Genomic DNA, 20,319 nt, shown 5'->3' with positions numbered 1-20,319 from the left:
TTAGAATTTTAATTTTAAAACTTTACAAAAAATATATATAAAACATTATTAAAATTTTTGATTGATGATTTATATCACATCTTTCAATTATGTTATCTCAGGTTTTACTCGTGCTTCAATATCTATACTTTACAGCTGATAGGTTAGGTCCAAAGAATAACGGAATAAAACAACAAAGTATGATATGAAAATAATGTAATAAAATAAACTGTAGAGGAAAGGATGAGGTAGCTGGTTCGATGATTTAAAAGTAAATATTTGAAAAATTATAGTCCCACCTTCCTACATTTGGTAGATAAAAAATAAATAAAACCTCGAAGGACCAGCGACCATTAGGTCGCAAAATTGCGGATTAGTAATAATATAGTGGATAGTAAAGTTAAAAGTAGAATAATTAAAATAAGAATTAAGCTAGAAGTATTTTTATTGTATTATTTACATGCATAAATAGTAGAATCGGGATTGCCAACAAATCACCCTTTTTAATAATAATAAAAACATAAATGTTCATATAAAATGTTCTTAAACCGCACAACTGTGTATATTAATAATTGTTCTTAAAGCTAAATACATGCGATTTATAGAACAAGAAAGTTTATAGTTTGTTGAATATCCGGCAACCCTGTAATTTTTCGGACCGGCATTCATGAAATGTTGGCACACAAACTGTCGATTTTCTTCTGATAAAAGAATAATTTCAGGTACTTACATATTCGATGCACAGACACTGAATTTAATTAACTATTTAATAAAATAAGTTATTTGAAAGCTGCTTCTATTTGAGAAGCGTGAGAATTGTAACTTGCTTCTATTTGAGAAGCTGAAAAATAAGTTTGACTTACGTGCTTCTATTTGAGAAGGCAAAAACGAAAAACCAAGTGGTGTTAAGGGTAGTTGGGTTTGAATATTTTGAATCTTAAGAACTGACAGGCGCAGAAGATACAATGCAGCAGAAAGAAGGCGTGTCATGCTGATTGAATGTCTTAAAATTAGTGAGATAGATTAGTGAGAATAACAATCATTATTAAAATTATTATAGGACAAACTATTGTAGAAAATATAATTAATTTTCTACATAAACTGATTTAAATACCTCCAAAAATTATTAAAGATAATTCATAATGTCGTGGACCTGACGTCATCATTTAGTGACGTCGATTTACGGACGAAACAATAATATCAGGCATTTCCAAAAACATGCAGTTCTGTTCAGTGCGTTATCGTAGCGAGACAGAGATGAACTAGTTTTTTGCGTTAGTGAAATAGCTTTAATATTTTAATTTTTTTGGGAAAAATCGTTTTTAATATTTTATAGTGAGGTGCTATTTATATTCAGTGCGTTTTAAGTCGTTTTTAACATTTTACAGTGAGATCCTAAAAATGTAAGTTAAATTATGTTTATTTTAATATTTTTTTGAAAATAACTTATATGTTTTGTACACTTACGACAAATTAATGAATTAAAAAAATTCTCTTTTAAAAGTGTGTAAAATCTGATAACTTTATTGTTTATTTTAATATTTCTTGCAAAAAATTAATGTGTTTTGTAAACGCTTATGATAAATTAATAAATTAAAATGAAAAGTTCTTTTAGAGTGTGTAAAGCATTTAGTTCCTAGAGTGTATAAAGCCAAAGGGGCTCAGCTAGAAATTAAATGCTTTACACACTTTTAAAGTACTTTTCTTTTCAATTCATTTTTTTGTAAATGTTTTTCTCAAACATAACTAATATTTAACATTTTATCTATTATCTAAAACCTAGCGGTTTTACAGGGAAAGTAACAATGGAAAAGTGGTCCATGGACAAGGGAGACAAATTATTTTTAACGTTTATTTATTTATGAAACGGGAAAAAGATTTGGGATATTGCACAGGATGATAATTAAGGAAGGTAAAAACAAACCAGCAACTTCACAATTTTTATCACCCAGAACAAGTATTTGCAAGCCCAATCCCAAGTCATCAGTCAATCCATTTGAGGAACACGTTATAAGAAATACCATTTACACGTTTGCTACTATCCACAAAAGAAGACCTACCATGAAAGCTGTTTACGAATCTGTTAGAAACGAAGGAATTGTAACTGGTAAACTATCTTCCTTCAGAAAAATTGTGAAGAAATTAGGATTTAGGTGGAGAACAATGGAAGACAATAGGAAACTTTTAATAGAAAAAACTGACATAAGAGCCAAAAGAACAGAATTTTTAAGAAAACTCAAAAAGTATAAATCTGAAAGTAAGATATTTTTATTTATATTATAACTAATTTTAAAATAATTCTCAATATTTTTGTAGATAGAAATATTGTATATAGTGATGAAACTTATATACATAGTTCCCACACAGTTCCAAAAGGTTGGGATGATGGACGAAACAAGTGCATAAAATCTCCGGTATCTAAAGGGCAACGACTGATCATCTTACATTGTGGTGGTAAAAATGGATTTGTCGAAAATGCTGCTCTCATTTTCAAATCCGGACAAAAAACTTGTGATTATCATGATGACATGAATCACCAGAATTATATAAAGTGGTTGAAAGACAAACTTCTTCCCAATTTACCTTCCAATTCAGTTTTGGTAATAGACAACGCCTCATATCATAATGTGACTCTTGAAAAATGTCCTACATCGGCTTCGAAAAAAGACATCATGAAAAAATGGTTGACAGAAAGAAACATATTTTTCGATGAAAGCGAAACAAAACCAGAGCTCTACAGTAAGGTACTCATTGCAAAACCTAAAAATCCAGTATATGCTGTAGACCAATTGTTAGCACAGCACGGCCACTCGGTTTTACGTTTACCACCATATCATCCGGAACTTAACCCAATTGAAAAGATATGGGCCATTTTAAAAAATGAAGTTGCAGCAAGAAACACGACTTTTAAATTAGCAGATGTTTTAGAACTAGCAAAAATCAGGCTAAATGAAATCACGCCAGAAATATGGGCAAATACTTGCAGGCATGTTGATAAAGTAGAAGAAGAGTATTTCAGCCGAGAATACATCCTGGATGAAGCGCATGAAATCATTATAAATTTAGATGACGATAGCGAATCATCTGAAACAGAACTGTCTGATAGTGACGACGACTATGGCTACAACAACGACCTATAAATACCAACTAGTCAAGGTGACAAGCTAGGTATTTCGTCCCTCCATGTATATTTTTTAGTTCTTTTAACATTTTATTAATTATTTCATTTCTTATTTCGTTTAAATTAACGTGTATGTGTGTGTCTTATCGTGCGTAACCTAATATACCGTCTTCATGTAGATGCTGCATTAATATTCTTAAATACTTAGAGACTATTCCGGTTGCACAGTCACATTGAGTATATAATATCAGTACCATCTAGAGAGTGTCATATAACCCCATAAAAGTAAATAGTTTATCACCGTCCATCCAAGTGCAAGAATGAAATTCCACAGTTCAGTCCAGCGTGCTGGAGAAAGAAGAAGAACGATAGAACATTCATTATTAAAGGTAGTGTACATTTAATTTAAATACACAGACAATTTAATTAATTGATAACTTTGTATTTAACTTATTTCTTCTTAAAACATAATACCAGCAGAAGTGGTTCTAATTTATTTAAACAATAATTGTTTTTAAACAAATTCTATAAATCAATTTCATCTGCCCGCACAAATTTATTTTCGCTCTTCTGTATCATTCTGAATAAAAAAGGTTTATTGTAATTTTTCTCAAAGTTGATCGTTTTCAACTTATACAATTTAAAATTGAAAAAAAAAACGAAAGTGACGATTTTTAAGGACAAAAACACACAATTATTTTTGAATTCACCAAATCTTGTTCTATCAGTTTCTTATACTTTTGTTTGGCCTATTTGGTTTAAAACATTGTTTTTAGTTGTTTGAGGCCCTTATCCCAACCTAAAAATGGATTTATACAAAACTGTTTAATAAATTAGGACCACTTTTTGTATGGGTGACCTCTTGAACATTATTCTGCGATCTTTTATTTAAGTGATTATGCAAAAAATCTCATGCGAATATTGTTCCCAATCAATTCGAGGTTTTCCTCTCGTATAAACATATTTTGCTGAATTTAAAACCAAAATCCTATTATTTTTCTATCATACATTAATTTGTTATTTATTTATTTGTCCTGTAGATTTTTTTCAGTTCTTAAAAGGTTTATTTACAAGCCAAATTAGTGCAATGTAAATATTTTACATTTTTACACAGCAATTCTGAAGACGGAAAGTCGTAAATTTTTATTACATCTTTCAATGTGAGATTAAATAAAAATGCGATGACTAACTGTAACTGAATGTTTAAGATTAGAGAAACATAATACCTATGTCATGTTTATTGGAAACACTCGACATCATTCGCACGTGCAAATCCTACCCTGTCGACCAATTTCCTATGAAATTAAAATGGTGCATGTTTTTAGGATCCATTTATTTTTTCGGGCATGCGTATTTACGAGGTCCAGGAGATTTTGAAACATTTCTAGCATACAATGTTTATCAAACAAAATTCGTTTTACGTACGTGAACCTTTAATAATGCATGGATAATATAATACAACTACAATCTAAGATACAGCTTATTATTCTACATAAACAAATCAAATAATATACAGTGTCCTTCCTAATGCACTATTGATATAACGATTGTACCAAGAAAAATTTGTATGAATTATCCAATTCTCTCCACAGCTCCGTGTCCCCTCTCAGAACGAATTTGATCTCCTTCGACTATCGACAACTTATTCACACGTTACTAATATGATATAATATTTTTTAACCCAAAATTCTCAAATTTAATACATTATGAATATTTATCCCGTTGAAACGGTTCCTCTGCCTTGAGTTGTCCAATTCCTTGTTTTATGCAAAATGAACTATCAGTTCTCAGCAGCCTCCTACGTAATTGGCAATATTAAACAAGATATTGCAATTTAGTGTCTTCAATGCTCTCCTTCGAATGCACGTACCTTTACAATGATGCCAGCCTCTTTTCCTCTCGCCAAACTTAATCTCTCGTTCCGAAATAAACAGCGATACGTAGAATACAAGTAGGAAAAGTTTACTTACAAATTTGTACCAGATTAGCTACCGTCGGACACAATTACTTCACCAACTCACAACTTATTCTTAATTACTTACTACCCTTGGATACCACCTCGAAAACTAACCATTCACTTTAAGAAACTGGAACTAACTGACTCTCTCATCTCCTCTATCCATTTATCCAACCTCTCATTATACACACCCATCACCACTTTCCAAATTCTCGGCCAATCAGAAATTTGCATACCACTCCCACATAAAATCAGAAATACCTACAAACTTTCCTAATTCATATTATTTCTACAAGGACACTTAATTTCTATTGGGTATTTACATATTCCGAACAATCATTTATTTATTAACTTATAAACTTATATATAAACCATCGTTAACTTCTATTCATTGTACCCGCACTATTTCACTTGTTATATTTATACAAAAGATTATTTATGACTAAGATTAGCTTTGGTTAATTCCAGGCAGCTCGGAGTATTTTTTATAATCTCTGAAATATTGATTTCATCGTACATTTAATATTTTTACCCTTCAATTTTGAATACCACAACAATATACATATATATATATATATATATATATATATATATATATATATATATATATATATATATATATATATATATATATATATATATATATATATACATCCTACTATCATTTTCGCATCGATACATTATGCTTTTACCATCAATTTAGCATCATCTTGCAAAGTAGCATCTGTATATCGACGCTACTTTACAAGACCTTAATAACTGTTTTCCCGTACTTGTTACAAGAATTTTAACCATCTAATTGATTAGAGTTTTGATACCGTGTTGGTATTTTAAAATATCCGCTTTCTCTTTTTATCTCTTACTGAGTTATATAAGTTTTTTTTTTATTTAGAAAAAAAACATATAATCCACATCAACCACGAAGGGTTATTAGTGGAGTAACGTACACAAAAGTTCATTTTATTTACATTAAATATATGTATATAAACGTAAATCTTTTAAATAATTTATTACATGGTCAGTGTTTATGGTTAAGGTGGTTTTGATGTAATCTGAGATTCCATATTTTCTTCTTGTTTCTTCGTGGTACTGGCAGTCAGTCAAAATATGCTTCACCGTCAATGGGAGAGAACAGTTTCTGCAGGTTGGAGAAGGTTCTTTGTTGATTAAGAATCTATGGGTCAGTGCAGTGTGTCCAATTCTTAGTCGGTTAATTATTACTTGATCTCTTCTATTGGATGGATTATTCAAGATGGTCTTCACAAGGGGATAAATCTCATATAGTTTGGTTCCTGAATCTTTCCAGTAGTCTTGCCATATGTTCATACAGTGGTCTTTAATTAGGCTTTTAAGATCGGAGTAGGGGTAATTTCTTGATTTGGTTGTGTATTGTGAGTTTATTCGACTTGTGTTTGCTAGGTTGTCCACTTTCTCATTTCCAGCTATTCCTACATGCGACGGTACCCAGATAAATGCTACTTCTTTTCGAGTTGATTGGATTACATTTATCTCATTTTTTATAGCCCGAAATATTGGATTTGTAGGGTATATTTGTTTTACACCTAATAGAGCATTTAATGAGTCAGTGATAATGACACATTTATTCTAACTACGCGTTTTGAAGAAAATTAAGGCTTCCAAAATGGCTGTGGTCTCGCCTGTGAGGATGCAGCAATTTGTAGGTATGGATATAGTGTGAGTAGTGTATTTACAGTAGTATGCAGCAGCATGTCCGTCATGAGCTTTAGAGGCATCACTGAAAATTTGGAGATGATTAGGATAATGAGATATCACTTCGGAGAACAAGTGTTTAATGAAAATCGGATTTGTAGTTGATTTGGGGTATTTTTTGAGGGTTAAATCAATGGTAAGTGGTTGGATTATCCATGGAGGAAAATTTACACTGACTTGTACAGATCGATTTAGCTTATCCATATCAAAGTTAGAAGATTTTATTCGTTCTATAAGGGGAGTACTATTTTTAGTTGGTTTTGTAGAACCAATATTCGGATGGCAAATTTGGGAGAATACTGGATGTTGTTTCTGTGCTGATATTTTCCCTATATAGTTTAGGGATAGTTGTTGGCGTCTAATATATAGAGGTGGTTCTCTCGCTAAAACTTGTAAGCTACTAATAGGACTAGTTCTGAAGGCACCCAGTGCTAATCTCAAAGCTGTAGATTGTATGCTATTTAGTTTTTTTAAAGCAGTTTTGCTTGCAGCACCGTAAGATATGCAACCGTAATCTAATTTACTTCTAATAAGTGATTTGTAAAGGTTAATTAATGTTTTACAGTCGGCACCCCAAAATTTATTAGATAACATTTTAAGTATGTTTAACCGGTTTTGGCATGCTTGTTGTAATTTATTAATATGCACATTCCAATTTAATTTTTTATCGAAAGTTAGGCCTAAAAAACTTACTTCTGTTGACTGTTTTATAGGTAAATCATTTAATCTTAAATTAATTGTATGGTGAGTGTTATTTTTACTAAAAATTACGTATTAAGTTTTTTCTGCAGAAAAATTGAATCCGGTTTGTAATGCCTAATTTTGAAGTCGATTTAACATAAGTTGTAATATATTTGTTGCTGAAACTAGGTTATTAGATTTGGTGTAAATAACAATATCATCCGTGTAAATGCTAGCTTTAATAGGAGCTCTGATTACATTTATGATGCTATTAAAAGCCACTAAAAATAGGGTTGGACTTAAAATGGATCCTTGAGGGATTCCATTATCTAGCGTTTTTGGAGAACTTATGATTCCATTTATTCTAACTTGTATAGAACGATTACTTAAAAAATTTTTTATAAAAGCAAGCATGTTACCTTGAATTCCATAATTATTAAGTGTTGCTAATATAGAGTGTTTCCATGTCCTATCAAAAGCCTGGGTTATGTCAAAAAATATTGCAATCAACTTCTGATTGTTTGCAAAGGCTTCATTGATTGAGGTTTGCAGTGAAATATGATTATCTAATGTAGACCGTCCCTTGCGAAAACCACTCTGAAATGGGGTAAGGAGATCTTTTGTTTCTAAATACCATGTTAGACGGAGATTTAGAATTTTTTCTAGTATTTTGCACATGCTGCATGTGAGAGAAATAGGACGGTACGATGAGGGTATATCTTTGGGTTTATTGGGTTTAATAATGGGAATAGTTATTGACTGAGACCAGAGTTTTGGAAATTTATGATTTAAAAAACAGGTATTGAATAAATCTAACAATATTATTTTTGCTCTGAAAGGTAGGTGTTTTATGAATATTGGTGGAATATCATCATGTCCTGGGGATGTGTTTTTGGAGTTTACAATAGAGTATTCTAGTTCTTGAAGAGCTATGGTAGCATTTAATGGATCACCAGATTCCTTATCAACGATTTCGAATGATTCTATATTTTGCTTATGTAATAAGAATTCCGGCGTTATATTTTGGTCGCTAGAATTTTCTTGGTAAACTTCGGCTAAAGTTTCACCAATAGCTTTTTTACAGGTGATGATCTCATTATTATATGTTAGTGCATTGATATGCCTAAAGGAGTTGGTACCTTTAAGTTTCCGAATTTTAGACCAAATAACCTGTGAAGGTGTTGATGAATTTATGGACGATACGTAGTCTTTCCAAGTATCTTTTTTGCTTTTTTTCATAAGATATCTTGATTCAGCTCTGAGTTTTTTAAAATTAAGTAAGTTTTCGTCTGTATTATGTTTTTTAAGTTTATTAAAGGCATGTTTACAAGATGAGAGTGCTTTTGCAATTTCACTATTCCACCAAGGTACGGGTTGCCTTTTACAGGGTTTTGTCTTTCCTATATTTTCTAAAGCTGCTTCTATAATAATATTATTTAAAGAGGTGATATCATAGTTTATATCATTGGTTAAACGGAAGTTTTCAAGTTTATTATTGATATAGGATTGATAGGATGCCCAATTTGCATTTTTTAATTTCCAGGACTGATATATTGGGAAATCAAGGGGATGAATGTGATCTGATGTTATAGAAATTGGAAAGTGGTCACTATTATATAATGAGTTCAAAGTGTTCCATGACAATGTAGTTGAGAGTGATTGACTGCATAAGGATATATCAATGGCGGAAAATGAACCGTTATAAGAATTAAATCTAGTTGGATTCCCTGTATTAAGTAACAATAAATCAGAACAATCAATTAGGTTTTTTAATAAGTTACCGTATTTATCAGTTTTGTGACTTCCCCATGCCGGGTGGTGGCAGTTCATATCTCCTAAAATTAATTTAGGATGTGGAATTTGGTCTATAAGATTATTTAATTCGTGCATATCTAGATTACTAGGGTGTGGTAAATGAATGTTACATATGTTAATCTTTTTATGATAGGTAATAGAGACTGCTACAGCTTCAAGATTAGTACTTAGCGCGATCGGTTTAGCTTCCAAATCAGTTCTGGTGAAAATAGCTACTCCACCACTAGCTTGTTGAGCTATTCGATTTTTATTAAAACATTGAAAATTTTTTAAATTTATGTTATTTTATTTAAAGTGGGTTTCTTGAAGACAAAGAATTAAAGGGGAAAGCTCGCCGATTAGTAGTTTTAACTGTTCATAATGGGTATAAAACCCATTTATGTTCCATTGCACTATAAATGAATTAGTCATCCGTTAATTATTTTTCAACTAGTGACGATTCGTCAGTTTCGTCAGCTGAAGAAGGGTTAGGGTTTATTTTTTTCTTTAGTCGGGTGATATTATTTCTTAACCTAGAATTTTGGGTGTAACAATAAACAAAATTAAGGATTTGAATTAGTTCCTCTGGTTCATTGGAGTAATCTTTAGAAGTTAATTCAGGGTTATGAGAGTTTAAAACATTTTCCATAAAATCACATATTTCTTTAAAATTTAGTATAAATGGAGGTGATCTATTTTCGATTTTGTCTTTGATGGATTCTAGGGAGTGGATGACATCTTCGCGGGGGGTTTTGGAAGAAGTTTTGGGTTTCTTTTTTGGTTTATTTTGTTTAGGGGTATTAAAAACGGATGAGTCGGTTTTTGGGTTGTCATCTTTAATTTCAGGAGATGATATGCTATGTCTTTTTAGCTGTTTAGAATTGACTGCATTATTTAAGGTTATTGATGTTTCTGGTGTCGTAGTATTTTCAGTGTTATTTACAGCTGGTGCTGTTATTTTGGAAGAAGAAGACGACGTGTTTGAATTATCTTTAGATATGTTTTGGATGATGTCGGTTTCCGTAGTATTTTCAGTGCTATTTACAGCCGGTGATGTTGTTTTGGAAGAAGAAGACGAAGTGTTTGGATTATCTTTAGATATGTTTTGGATGAGGTCGGTTTCCATAGATTGAGATATTTTATCATTAGGTTCATTAGGATTAGATAATGACGATGTGATTAGAGTTGAATTTGAGAGGGGAGTTGAAAGGGTATCATTAGGTTGATGATGTTTAGATAATGTTGATGTGGTTTGAGTTGAATCTAAGAGGGTAGTTGAATTAGTTTGGTTTGAAATGTTAGCGCATTCTGATTCTTGATGACCAATGGTTTTACATTTGGAGCAACTGAATCCGTCTATGAAGAGAAATACTCGGTAGGAAGTATTATCATGAGTTATGGTAAAAGAGTCAGGAATAGACATATTTTCCAGGGGTGTAATGAATGATTGCCTTCTAAAGCTCAGAACATGACTGAACTCACTTTCAGACATACCTACTCGAAGAAAAGTCATTTTAGAGACAGTTTGAATACCAAGTTTTTGTAATTCTTCTTCAATTATTTCGTTCGGGATTGTAGGACATGCATTAGATATTAGAAGTCTCTGGGCTGGAGAAATTAATCTTCTTACTTCGACTTGACATCCATTTATTTCGATATATTTATGAGAATGAAGAAGAGCATCAACAGTGTTTTTTGAAGAGAGATATATGCATATCCTATTGTTAGCAATTCTTGAGGCAAAAAGTACATTAATTGGACCCACCAGTGATCCAACAGCTACGACGTAATCATGGATTTTTGTGCCTTCAATGCTAGAAATGACTATTGCTTGTTGTTTTGTTGGATGTTTAAAATAATTTACGACATCTGAGTAATTGCGTTTAACGGAGTTGTGTGTAGTATTATTGTTGTATGAAGTCATTTTAATTAATTTTCTTGATCAGAAGTTGAGCCGGTCCTGTGGCCGGTCCAAAAAACTGGTCAAGACCCAACTGGAATTTTTGTTATCTCTTTACGTAGGTATTATTTAAAGGTTATTTTGTTATTGTTACAAAAATAATACGAAAAGAAGTGCTACTCACTTGAGATAATATTGTCAGCACTAACTAATGCACTTAAATTTGTCGTAGAGGTATAAAATATTAAATTATGATTTGTTTTTACCATTTAAAATGACTATATTTCGGGACAGCTGATAACGTTGTAGATTTGATCGCTATCAGGGCCGAACTCCTTATATAAGTTTATTCCAGAAAATGTTTGAGTCTAAAATGATGGTACAGTGAAAATATTATATACAGGGATGAGTGCCTTAAGAACCGGCAAAATAACGCAAAAGATAGAAAACATAATACATTGTGAAATAAAAAGAGATGAAAGTAGTAGAGGTGAGAAATTATCGATATAAACCTATAATTTACTTTACATTACATTAGAATTATCGAAAATTTCCCACCTTTAGACGTTAGCTTATAAGCTGGTTGACTTCAGTCATAGTTATACGTATCACGTAATGTAAGTAAAAGCAATTTAAGTAGGAGTATTTTTTTATCCAAAATTGAAGTATTGATCAAAAATAAACTATGATTTGAGACGTCGCATACACTCTTCTCAATACAGAATTCTCATAGCTTGTTATACTGTATTCGTCAACACAGAATTAATAATAAAATTACTACTAATTAAACTGTTTATTTACATTTGCTTTATTGCCTTCAATTAGTTTTTACTTTATGCGAAATTTAAAAAATGTTAATGTTCTACGTCATACTTGTAATATTATGACTGAAGTCATCTAGCTCATAAGCTAACGTCTAAAGGTGGGAAACTATTGATAGTCCTAATATAATGTAATGTAAATTAGAGGTTTCTATCGATAGTTTCCCACCTCTACTACTTTCATCTCTTTTTATTTCACAACGTATTATGTTTTCTATCTTTTGCGTTATTTTGCCGGTTCTTAAGGCACTCATCACTGTATATTTAGTTCAGGGTTTTACCGTTTACTCGCTGCCATTATATACATGAAAATGTATATCCCACTTTCATTATCAATCATTTTAGCATCAGAAATTTGGCATCGCTGTTGAATATAATATTACCCACAACGAAATAGTAAATTTAAGAATATATATATTTTTTTTTCATCCACAAATCATTCTGGCATCATGTTTGGTTAAAAGTAACGGGTTATGATATATTGCAACTACCTATTGTATCTTCGCTCCAATTCGTCCAGTCGCAACGTACAGCCCCTCAAATGATAGGATTTAACCAATAAAATACAATAAGTCAGAAAAATTAAATATAGCAGCATGTCAAAAAGGCCTTAATTATATATCTTCGTTTCTCTAAGTCCAATCGTGACGTACAGTATCTCAAATGACAGGATTTAACCAATTGAAAACAATGAAATAAAAAATTAAATACAGCAACATGCCCAAAGGGCCGTAGTCACGTATCTTCGGTCCTATTAGTCCAATCGTGACGTATAGTACCTCTAATGATAGGATTTAATATAAATAATACAATGGGATAGAAAAAAAACAAATGTAGAACAATGTCAAAAGGGCCTTAGTTGTGTATCTTTAGTTCTATTAGTCCAATCATGACGTGCAGTACCTCAAATGAAAGGATTGGGCAAATAAAATACAATGAGGTATAAAAATTAAATGGAGTAGCATGTCAAAATGGCCTTAGTTATGTATCTTCGGTCCTATTTGTCCAATCGTGACGTACGATACCTCAAATGATAGCACTTAACCAATAGAATACAATGACATAGAAATCAAATACAGCATCACGTCAAAAGGGTCTTAGTTACGTATTTTCGTTTTTAGTGGCCCAATCGTGACGTACAGTACCTCAAATGATAGGATTTAACCAATCGAATACAATAAGATAGAAAAATAAAATACATCAGCTTGTCAAAAGGGCCTTAGTTATGTATCTGCGGTCCTATTAGTCCAATCGTGACGTTTCGAACCTTAAATGATAGAATTTAACTAATAGAATACAATGAGATATAAAAATTAAATAGAGTAGCCTGGCAAAAGGGCCTTAGTTATGTATCTTCGATCCTATTAGTCCAATCGTGACGTACAGTACCTCAAATGGTACCGTTTAACCAATAGAATACTACGACGTAGAAATCAAATACATCAACACCAAAAGGACCTTAGGTATATATCTTTGCTCCTATATATGTTATGTCAAAAGGGCCTTAGTTGCGTATCTCCGGTACTATAGGTCTAATCATAACATATGGAGCCTAAAATAATAGGATTTAACGGAGATAATACGGTGGTGGAGAGAAATTAAACATGGCGGCATCTAATAACACCTTAAACTGGCAGCAATAAAACGAATTAACGCACAGAAGTATGTGGCATATTACGTGACAGGATTATTAGCGAATACCATACGATTACGTCATACATCTCTTTGCATACGTCCACTTTTAGTTAACTACTTAGTACGTATTCAGTACTTTGCTTTACGGTTGTTGAGGCATGGACTCTTAAACAGAAGAATGTTAAAAATCTTAAAAGCTTTGAGATGTGGTGCTACCGCTGTATACTAAAAATAAGTTGGGTGGATAAAATTACAAATGAAGAGGTAATACGCAGAATAAATAACGATCCAGAAGTTATACTGAATATAAAAAAGAGAAAACTTGAATAGTTTGGCCACCTGATGAGAGGACAAAAGTACACATTCCTACAAAATATAATGCAAGGAAAAATCCAAGGACGCAGAAATCCAGGCCGTAGAAGAATGTCCTGGATGGGAAATTTAAGAGAGTGGTTTGGCTGTACCACTAACGAATTATTCAAAACAGCAGTAAATAAAATTAGAATCGCCCTAATGATATCCAATCTCCAATAGGAGAGGCACTCAAAGATGAAGATATGATAAATTCGAAAAATCTCCAACGTTCACTGTTAGACATATGCCTCCCGTTTAGGGCACACATTTACTGCTTCTTGACGATGTGACGAGAATGAGATAGGATTTAACAAATAGAATGACAGAAAACTAAACAATACAGTGTGTCAAACGTGGAATGCATCGCAGAACGTGAAATATTAACGTAAAATTATATGATGGCCATAGACGGTTCTTTAATACCCAGCAAACGACTCGCTTTGTAAAGTTACATAGCAGGGATCTGTGCGAGAAAAAGTCGATCATTCGTTTTATAACCCAAAGTGGACCTTAAAATATTCAACGTTAAAATGTTTCAGATATCTTTATCGCGTTTCCTTTTTTTATGGATGAATATGCTGCCGTTTTCATCTTCTACTATTTCATATGGAGCTACACGATTAACAATTCCAAATCAAGAAAACACAAATCACACTCCGATTTATATTATACAACTAATAGTCGAAAAATGAAGAGCAAGAGGTAGATAATCAGACAATTAAGATCAGCGCTACATGATACACGCAATGCCACATTTGAACACTACATTAGTACATTGTCTAAAGAAGATCATTCACTATGGATAGCAACAAAAACACTTAAAGAGACCTAAACAATACAACCCACCAATTAAGAAAGATGACGTTAGTTGAGGAAGATCAGACCAGGAAAAAATGTCAACATTTTCAGAATACCAGATAATAATAATCAAGCAATAGAACACTGAAAACTTTTGTTTTTAACTGTACGCCCGTGAATGACTTATTATTTTTTAAATAACACTTAATATTGCACTTTTTTATTGTATTTTTTTCATCTTTCAAGATAATTCTTATAGGAATATATTTATTTATAACATATGGTCTTATGGTCTTATTACGGCTTTAAGATTATACGACCTAAATGTATCTTGTACCGCACTGCTATTTAAGAATTATGTTTGTAATGCGATAAGAGGTCCGGATATACGAGACACCAGTGACTCATGCCGCACTGATAAAAATCCGACAGGAATCTGCATTTCTATAAAAAAATTAATTAATTTGTTTTGTGTATTAATTTAGTTTAGGTCGAACAAGAGTTGCAGTAAAAGATTTTTTTAAATATAGAATGTAAACCATATTTTCAATGCTTTGTGAAAGAGAACCAGTTTATAATATTCCGGACGACGTAATAAAACCTTATTTTAGAATATTGGTCGATGAATTGAAATCATTGTTCAAGAAACGAATTATTCATGTGCAGATGTTTTACTATAAAAACATGTAAAACCAAAATCTCGATTAAAAAAGTTGCAACCAGTTACTCACGATGAAACTTAACCCCCTTAATTGATTTTACAAGTAATAAAATGGGTCGACAAAAGACCAGTTTTAATCCTTACAACATTTAAACATAATAGTTGTATCTTGGTTTAATCCAATGAAAAGAAAAATTATACATAAGTACTAAAACCACAAACTATTCTCGATTATAACTTGGTGAAAAAGAGTGTTGATTTTAGTGATCAAGTGGCTTCTTACCAAAGCCCAATACGTAAAATTCTGAAGTGGTACCGGAAAGTGGCAGTAGAATTAATATTTAATACCGCAGTAGTCAATGCTTAGTTGCTAAATAATAGAAAACGTAAAAAAAGCGACAACCTATCCTTGAGTTCAGACTGGAGTTCGCGAAGGCATTTGCAAATAAAGAAATGTTGTAACCCTCACGACCAGTTACACCCAAAAATACCATCTCAGGCAAAGCGATGTAGATAATACAAAGAGAAGAAAGTGTACAAGATGTAACAAAATTTTAAAAAGAAGCATGACTAGTAGAAAGGACGATAGAAAATTTAAAAAAGTTAAAACATACTCTGAAGAATGTGATGGCAAAACTGGAATATTTCTAGTGTGCTTCAATGAAGCACATTAAAAAACAATTTTACTTATACAGGAACTATTATTGAGTAAAAACGTATTGTACCTCAAGTGGCCTTATAATATTGGAAGTCGTAGTTGATAGTTTCTAGTAGAACGTTTCTATTGTTAATTACCTCCGTAAAAGTGAGTTATAGTATTTATAAAAAGATGGATGTAAATAATATGCCTTCGACATCTAAAAAAGCTAGATGTGAACATAAACGTAGATTGACCACTGCTAAATTACAATCATTGTTAGAAGCATCTGGCGAGGACGATGTAGATTAAATGAATGGTGGAAGTGACTCTGATTGACTCTGACGAAATATTTGCACAAATACTGTTGACTTGACTAGATAATGGCTCATAGCCCATATTAAGAAATAAGCGAATAGACAATCCTCACTTGTCAAAGAAACTGAAAAAACGTGAAGTGGTCTAAAAACTAAAAAGTCCCCTATTCAAACTGGTTTTTAAGAAAAAATTTAATAATATGTTAAAGTTTTTTTAATATACCCTAAAACTGAAAGCGCAAAGAATCGATTGCAAGTTACAAAATACTTGTAGAGTCATACTGTTTGGACAAGTACAGTTGTTTAAATAATCGCGTTCTGTCATAAACAAATTGAATAAATTGTAAAATATTTTTTGATCTGCTTGATATTTAGCACACTTTAATAACTCATCAATTGCCATAATTTCAAGTAGCTATATTACCTGTCGTTAGGCAAAAAACAAAGTTATTAACATTTATAAATTACTACAAACATAATATCTTAGATTTTACAGTTTTTTGGAATTATATCAATTATTTATGTATTTAAATTTGGTATTTCTCTACATAAAAAACTTTTTATGGTCTACAACTTTTATTTCAATTATTTTTCTTTAGAATGTATACAAAACGTTTTATAAGCAAAAAATTATTTTTTTTTTGCCTTTTAAGATTGTTTAAAAAAACAAAGCAAAATCAACTGTACGTCTTTACGAATTTTTCGTCAGCTACCCCTCATACTATTTAGAATTTAAATTTCTGTATAAGATTTTTTTAAACTATTTAGCGAGGTTCCGAGAACTACTTTCTTATGGCATGGTCAAAGTCAAATATTATTTTTTTATGTGATTAAGCCACAATTATTGGTCGTTATTGAGATGAAAATTACATTTTTAATTAACTAAATTTAACGTTTTGATTTCCACTATAATTTTACAATAACTTTGTTTATTGTACTAATTATGTGCACATTACATTACACATTTTGTACAGAAAAACGTTTTTTGAGAACGATTTCCGGAATGGAAATAAAAATTTCAAACATTAACACAATCACACCCAATAATTAAGGCCTTAATCCAATAAAACCATAATATTTATCTCAAACTATTCATCGATAGCTTCGACTAAACAGGTTGTAAATTGAAATTTATGTAAAATATTCCCCTACACGATTCTCTGGGCAAAAATATCTAGGTTGAATAAATATAACATCTAAACGAAGAAAAAAACCTGTTGAGACTGCAACTTGTGAGCAGGTAGTTTCAATGTCGTTATTCGAACTTGAACCAAACCGATCTATATTTAGGTATCTAAAATATTATTTTAAGGATTAATACCGGCAACATCTATTGGCTCTAAAATGATGCCAAATACAGTGATTTTACCGCTCGATGTTAAAACGTAGGTTTGATGTAAAAAATTAAATATGTAAAAAAAATCGGAATATTGAAAAACCGACAACAGTGCCAAGCCTACAAAGGTGCCCTAAACGAACATACACAATTTATAAATAGAAAATGATAGCAATTCTTGGTGATGCTAAATTACTGCAACGTGAAAAGAGTTCAAAAGGATATCGGGATGTATATAGATATATATATATATATATATATATATATATATATATATATATATATATATATATATATATATATGGCCTAGGAGGACAAATTCGTTAAACTTCCCGTGCTCGAATCGGTATCAATAAAGTGTTATGATCATTTCGGCCTAGCCCAGCCTCATCAGACACTTTGGGCTGATACAAATTCAAACTCGGAAAGTCCAACGAATGTCTCCCAAAACAGTAGTTAGCTACAAAGGCGCCACCTGCTTTGGCGGCAGTGAACGAAAACGATATGAATTTAATAAAGCGATAGCGGCTTTCGCTAAAAGATTATATCTTTTACATATATATATATATATATATATATATATATATATATATATATATATATATATATTGAAATGATTTCAATATGTTAAAAAGGATACAACTTAAATGGATTTTTATATGAGTTTGTTGTTCATGAATTTCATGAAGCCATCACAATGTGGGTTCGACTCTGAAATAAAAGAGAGAAAAAGATTAGTAAATTGTTAAATAAATTAATTTTGACTTACCTGGTATAGTGTTAATAATTTCTGAATAGTATAGTTGCCTAGTGTATAGGTGAATCGTCTAAACCTTAAAAAGAACAAAAAAAGAAGAAGAATTCTTAAAAAATATTTAAACATAGAAATTTTAAAAAACGTCAGAAAATGAACTGTCAAGCAAGTCTGTGGGAGCTAAATTAATAGGGGTTTTGTTAACCCATTAAGGGCCGAGACAATAAACAAAGAGAAATTTGACAATTGATTTATTAGATTGGATTAAAAACACATAAATTAAGACTAATTTACAACCAAAAAGAATTTTTTTTTCTCATGAAAGGAAAAACAGGTGGGTGCGTATACGCACCTTTGGCCGAATACGCATACAATTTTTAAAAAAGGAGCATATTATATCTTAACTGTAAATTAAATTTTAAGATGAAAATTTTCGAAACATTCGGGGTGTAGATGCACTGTACACTTTTTACATAAATAAATAGTATTACTTTTGCACATCCGACATTTTCTTCTTGCACTATTATCGTCTCTTTTTATAATGTGGCCATTTTGCACGAATGTCGCCCGAAATACGGAACCATTTCCTCGTCAATGGAAAGATTTTTTGCAAAGACTCCAAATTGTGCAAACTTTCGGTTAATTATTTCAAAAATTGGTGACAATTTTGCCAATTTATCATTTTTATTCAGTAAGGTGTTATCTGACAAATGTATGTTCTGTTTGATTGAACGAAATCTATGTCGGCTCATGCTTTCTCTTACAATGTGCACTTCTTTATCCTCATCCTTCGACCAATACATATCAACTTGAGGCAGAGTGTGATAATCAGATAATATACATATGCCAATAATTTTTTTTTAAATCTGTATCATTCATTTCAAAATCGTGACGGTTATTCTGCGATGCATAAATATTTGTAAAATATCGAATGCTCTCACTTACTTCTTTATCAAAAAGGAGTGAACAAACTTCAATAGGTGACTTGCCTCCATGGTTGGCTTTTATATTTTCTAAATATCGATCAGACTGATGTTGAATTACTGCCGAGTACGAAGGAGTATCTGTTTTTACCCAACTTGGGACAAATTTGGATTTATTATTTTTGTCTGGTTCTTTCTTTGGACGTTTTGATCTGTGGTTCAGAGGAATATCATCATCAGAATCGTCAGAATTCTCATTTACTTGTATTTCATATGTACCTGCAATATCTGTTTTTATTCCTTCTGTACCAATAATATTATCATCAATGTCTTCTACATCGGAAATTTCATCTGTTTCCGGCGGCACATAAACCACATCAAGTGAGTCAGCATTTTCACAGTCTGAGTCTTCTTCTAACAAAGCCATTAACTCTTTAGTAGTTAGTGCCCTCTTCATTTCATATTTCGAGAATTTACTAAAATAAACAAAAAAATGCACTACTACTACTATATACACGCATTTATATGATAATAATTTAGCTTACCTCATTTCAACTTATATGGAATATAAAACAAATAAACACAAGGAAACTTTCAAACTGATTTAAGTCAAGAAAAAAGCAAATATAACGTTTACAGCACACAGCAATTTTATAAATAGTGAATAAAGTGTATTGACTATTGACGAGATCGTAATTTCAGATTGTTTAGTCTACGAAAAAAATATAATATGGTTTCGGCCAAAGGTGCGTATACGAATCCGTCGTATAACCATGCAATTATAGACCTTATTTTTAAAGTATGAATGAATAAGTTTTTAGAATAATAAAAATTTCAACATATTTTTATAATTATAGAATACAAAATATGAATTAAGTTTATAATTAGTATCGGAAAAAATTTTTGTATGAAGATGTGCA

The 20,319-nt window shown here is 31.5% G+C and overlaps 2 protein-coding genes across 2 annotated transcripts; one reads left to right on the top strand and one right to left on the bottom strand.

The window, feature by feature from the left end:
- The first annotated feature begins 1,875 nt into the window (after positions 1-1,875).
- Positions 1,876-3,119, top strand: LOC140452854 (uncharacterized). Its single transcript, XM_072547187.1, has 2 exons — positions 1,876-2,236; positions 2,296-3,119. Exons 1-2 carry the CDS (start codon positions 1,876-1,878, stop codon positions 3,117-3,119), a joined length of 1,185 nt encoding a protein of 394 aa, XP_072403288.1.
- Positions 3,120-3,243: 124 nt separating this feature from the next.
- On the bottom strand, positions 3,244-20,059 carry LOC140452853 (uncharacterized). The gene is made up of 4 exons (XM_072547186.1): positions 19,945-20,059; positions 19,422-19,875; positions 8,373-8,639; positions 3,244-3,357 (listed from the first exon to the last, which is right to left on the bottom strand). The coding sequence occupies exons 1-4, from the start codon at positions 19,947-19,949 to the stop codon at positions 3,244-3,246; spliced, it is 840 nt and encodes a 279-aa protein (XP_072403287.1). The 5' UTR covers positions 19,950-20,059.
- Positions 20,060-20,319: the final 260 nt, after the last annotated feature.

Source organism: Diabrotica undecimpunctata, chromosome 11, assembly GCF_040954645.1.
Source record: "Diabrotica undecimpunctata isolate CICGRU chromosome 11, icDiaUnde3, whole genome shotgun sequence".
Taxonomy (NCBI): domain Eukaryota; kingdom Metazoa; phylum Arthropoda; class Insecta; order Coleoptera; family Chrysomelidae; genus Diabrotica; species Diabrotica undecimpunctata.
The sequence above is the reverse complement of the archived record's forward strand: the minus strand, read 5'-3'. Positions and strand labels throughout refer to the sequence as shown.

Bases quoted from the DNA above. Each gene is read 5' to 3' on its own strand.
- LOC140452854 (XM_072547187.1), top strand. From the start codon at position 1,876: ATGATAATTAAGGAAGGTAAAAACAAACCAGCAACTTCACAATTTTTA. The intron at 2,237-2,295 runs GTAAGATATTTT...ATATTTTTGTAG, and splicing joins CAAAAAGTATAAATCTGAAA to ATAGAAATATTGTATATAGT.
- LOC140452853 (XM_072547186.1), bottom strand. The intron at 8,640-19,421 runs GTAAGTGAGAGC...ACACCTTCACAG, and splicing joins CACTCCTTTTTGATAAAGAA to GTTATTTGGTCTAAAATTCG. The intron at 3,358-8,372 runs GTAAACTCCAAA...GACACTCTCTAG, and splicing joins AAGAACTAGAATACTCTATT to ATGGTACTGATATTATATAC.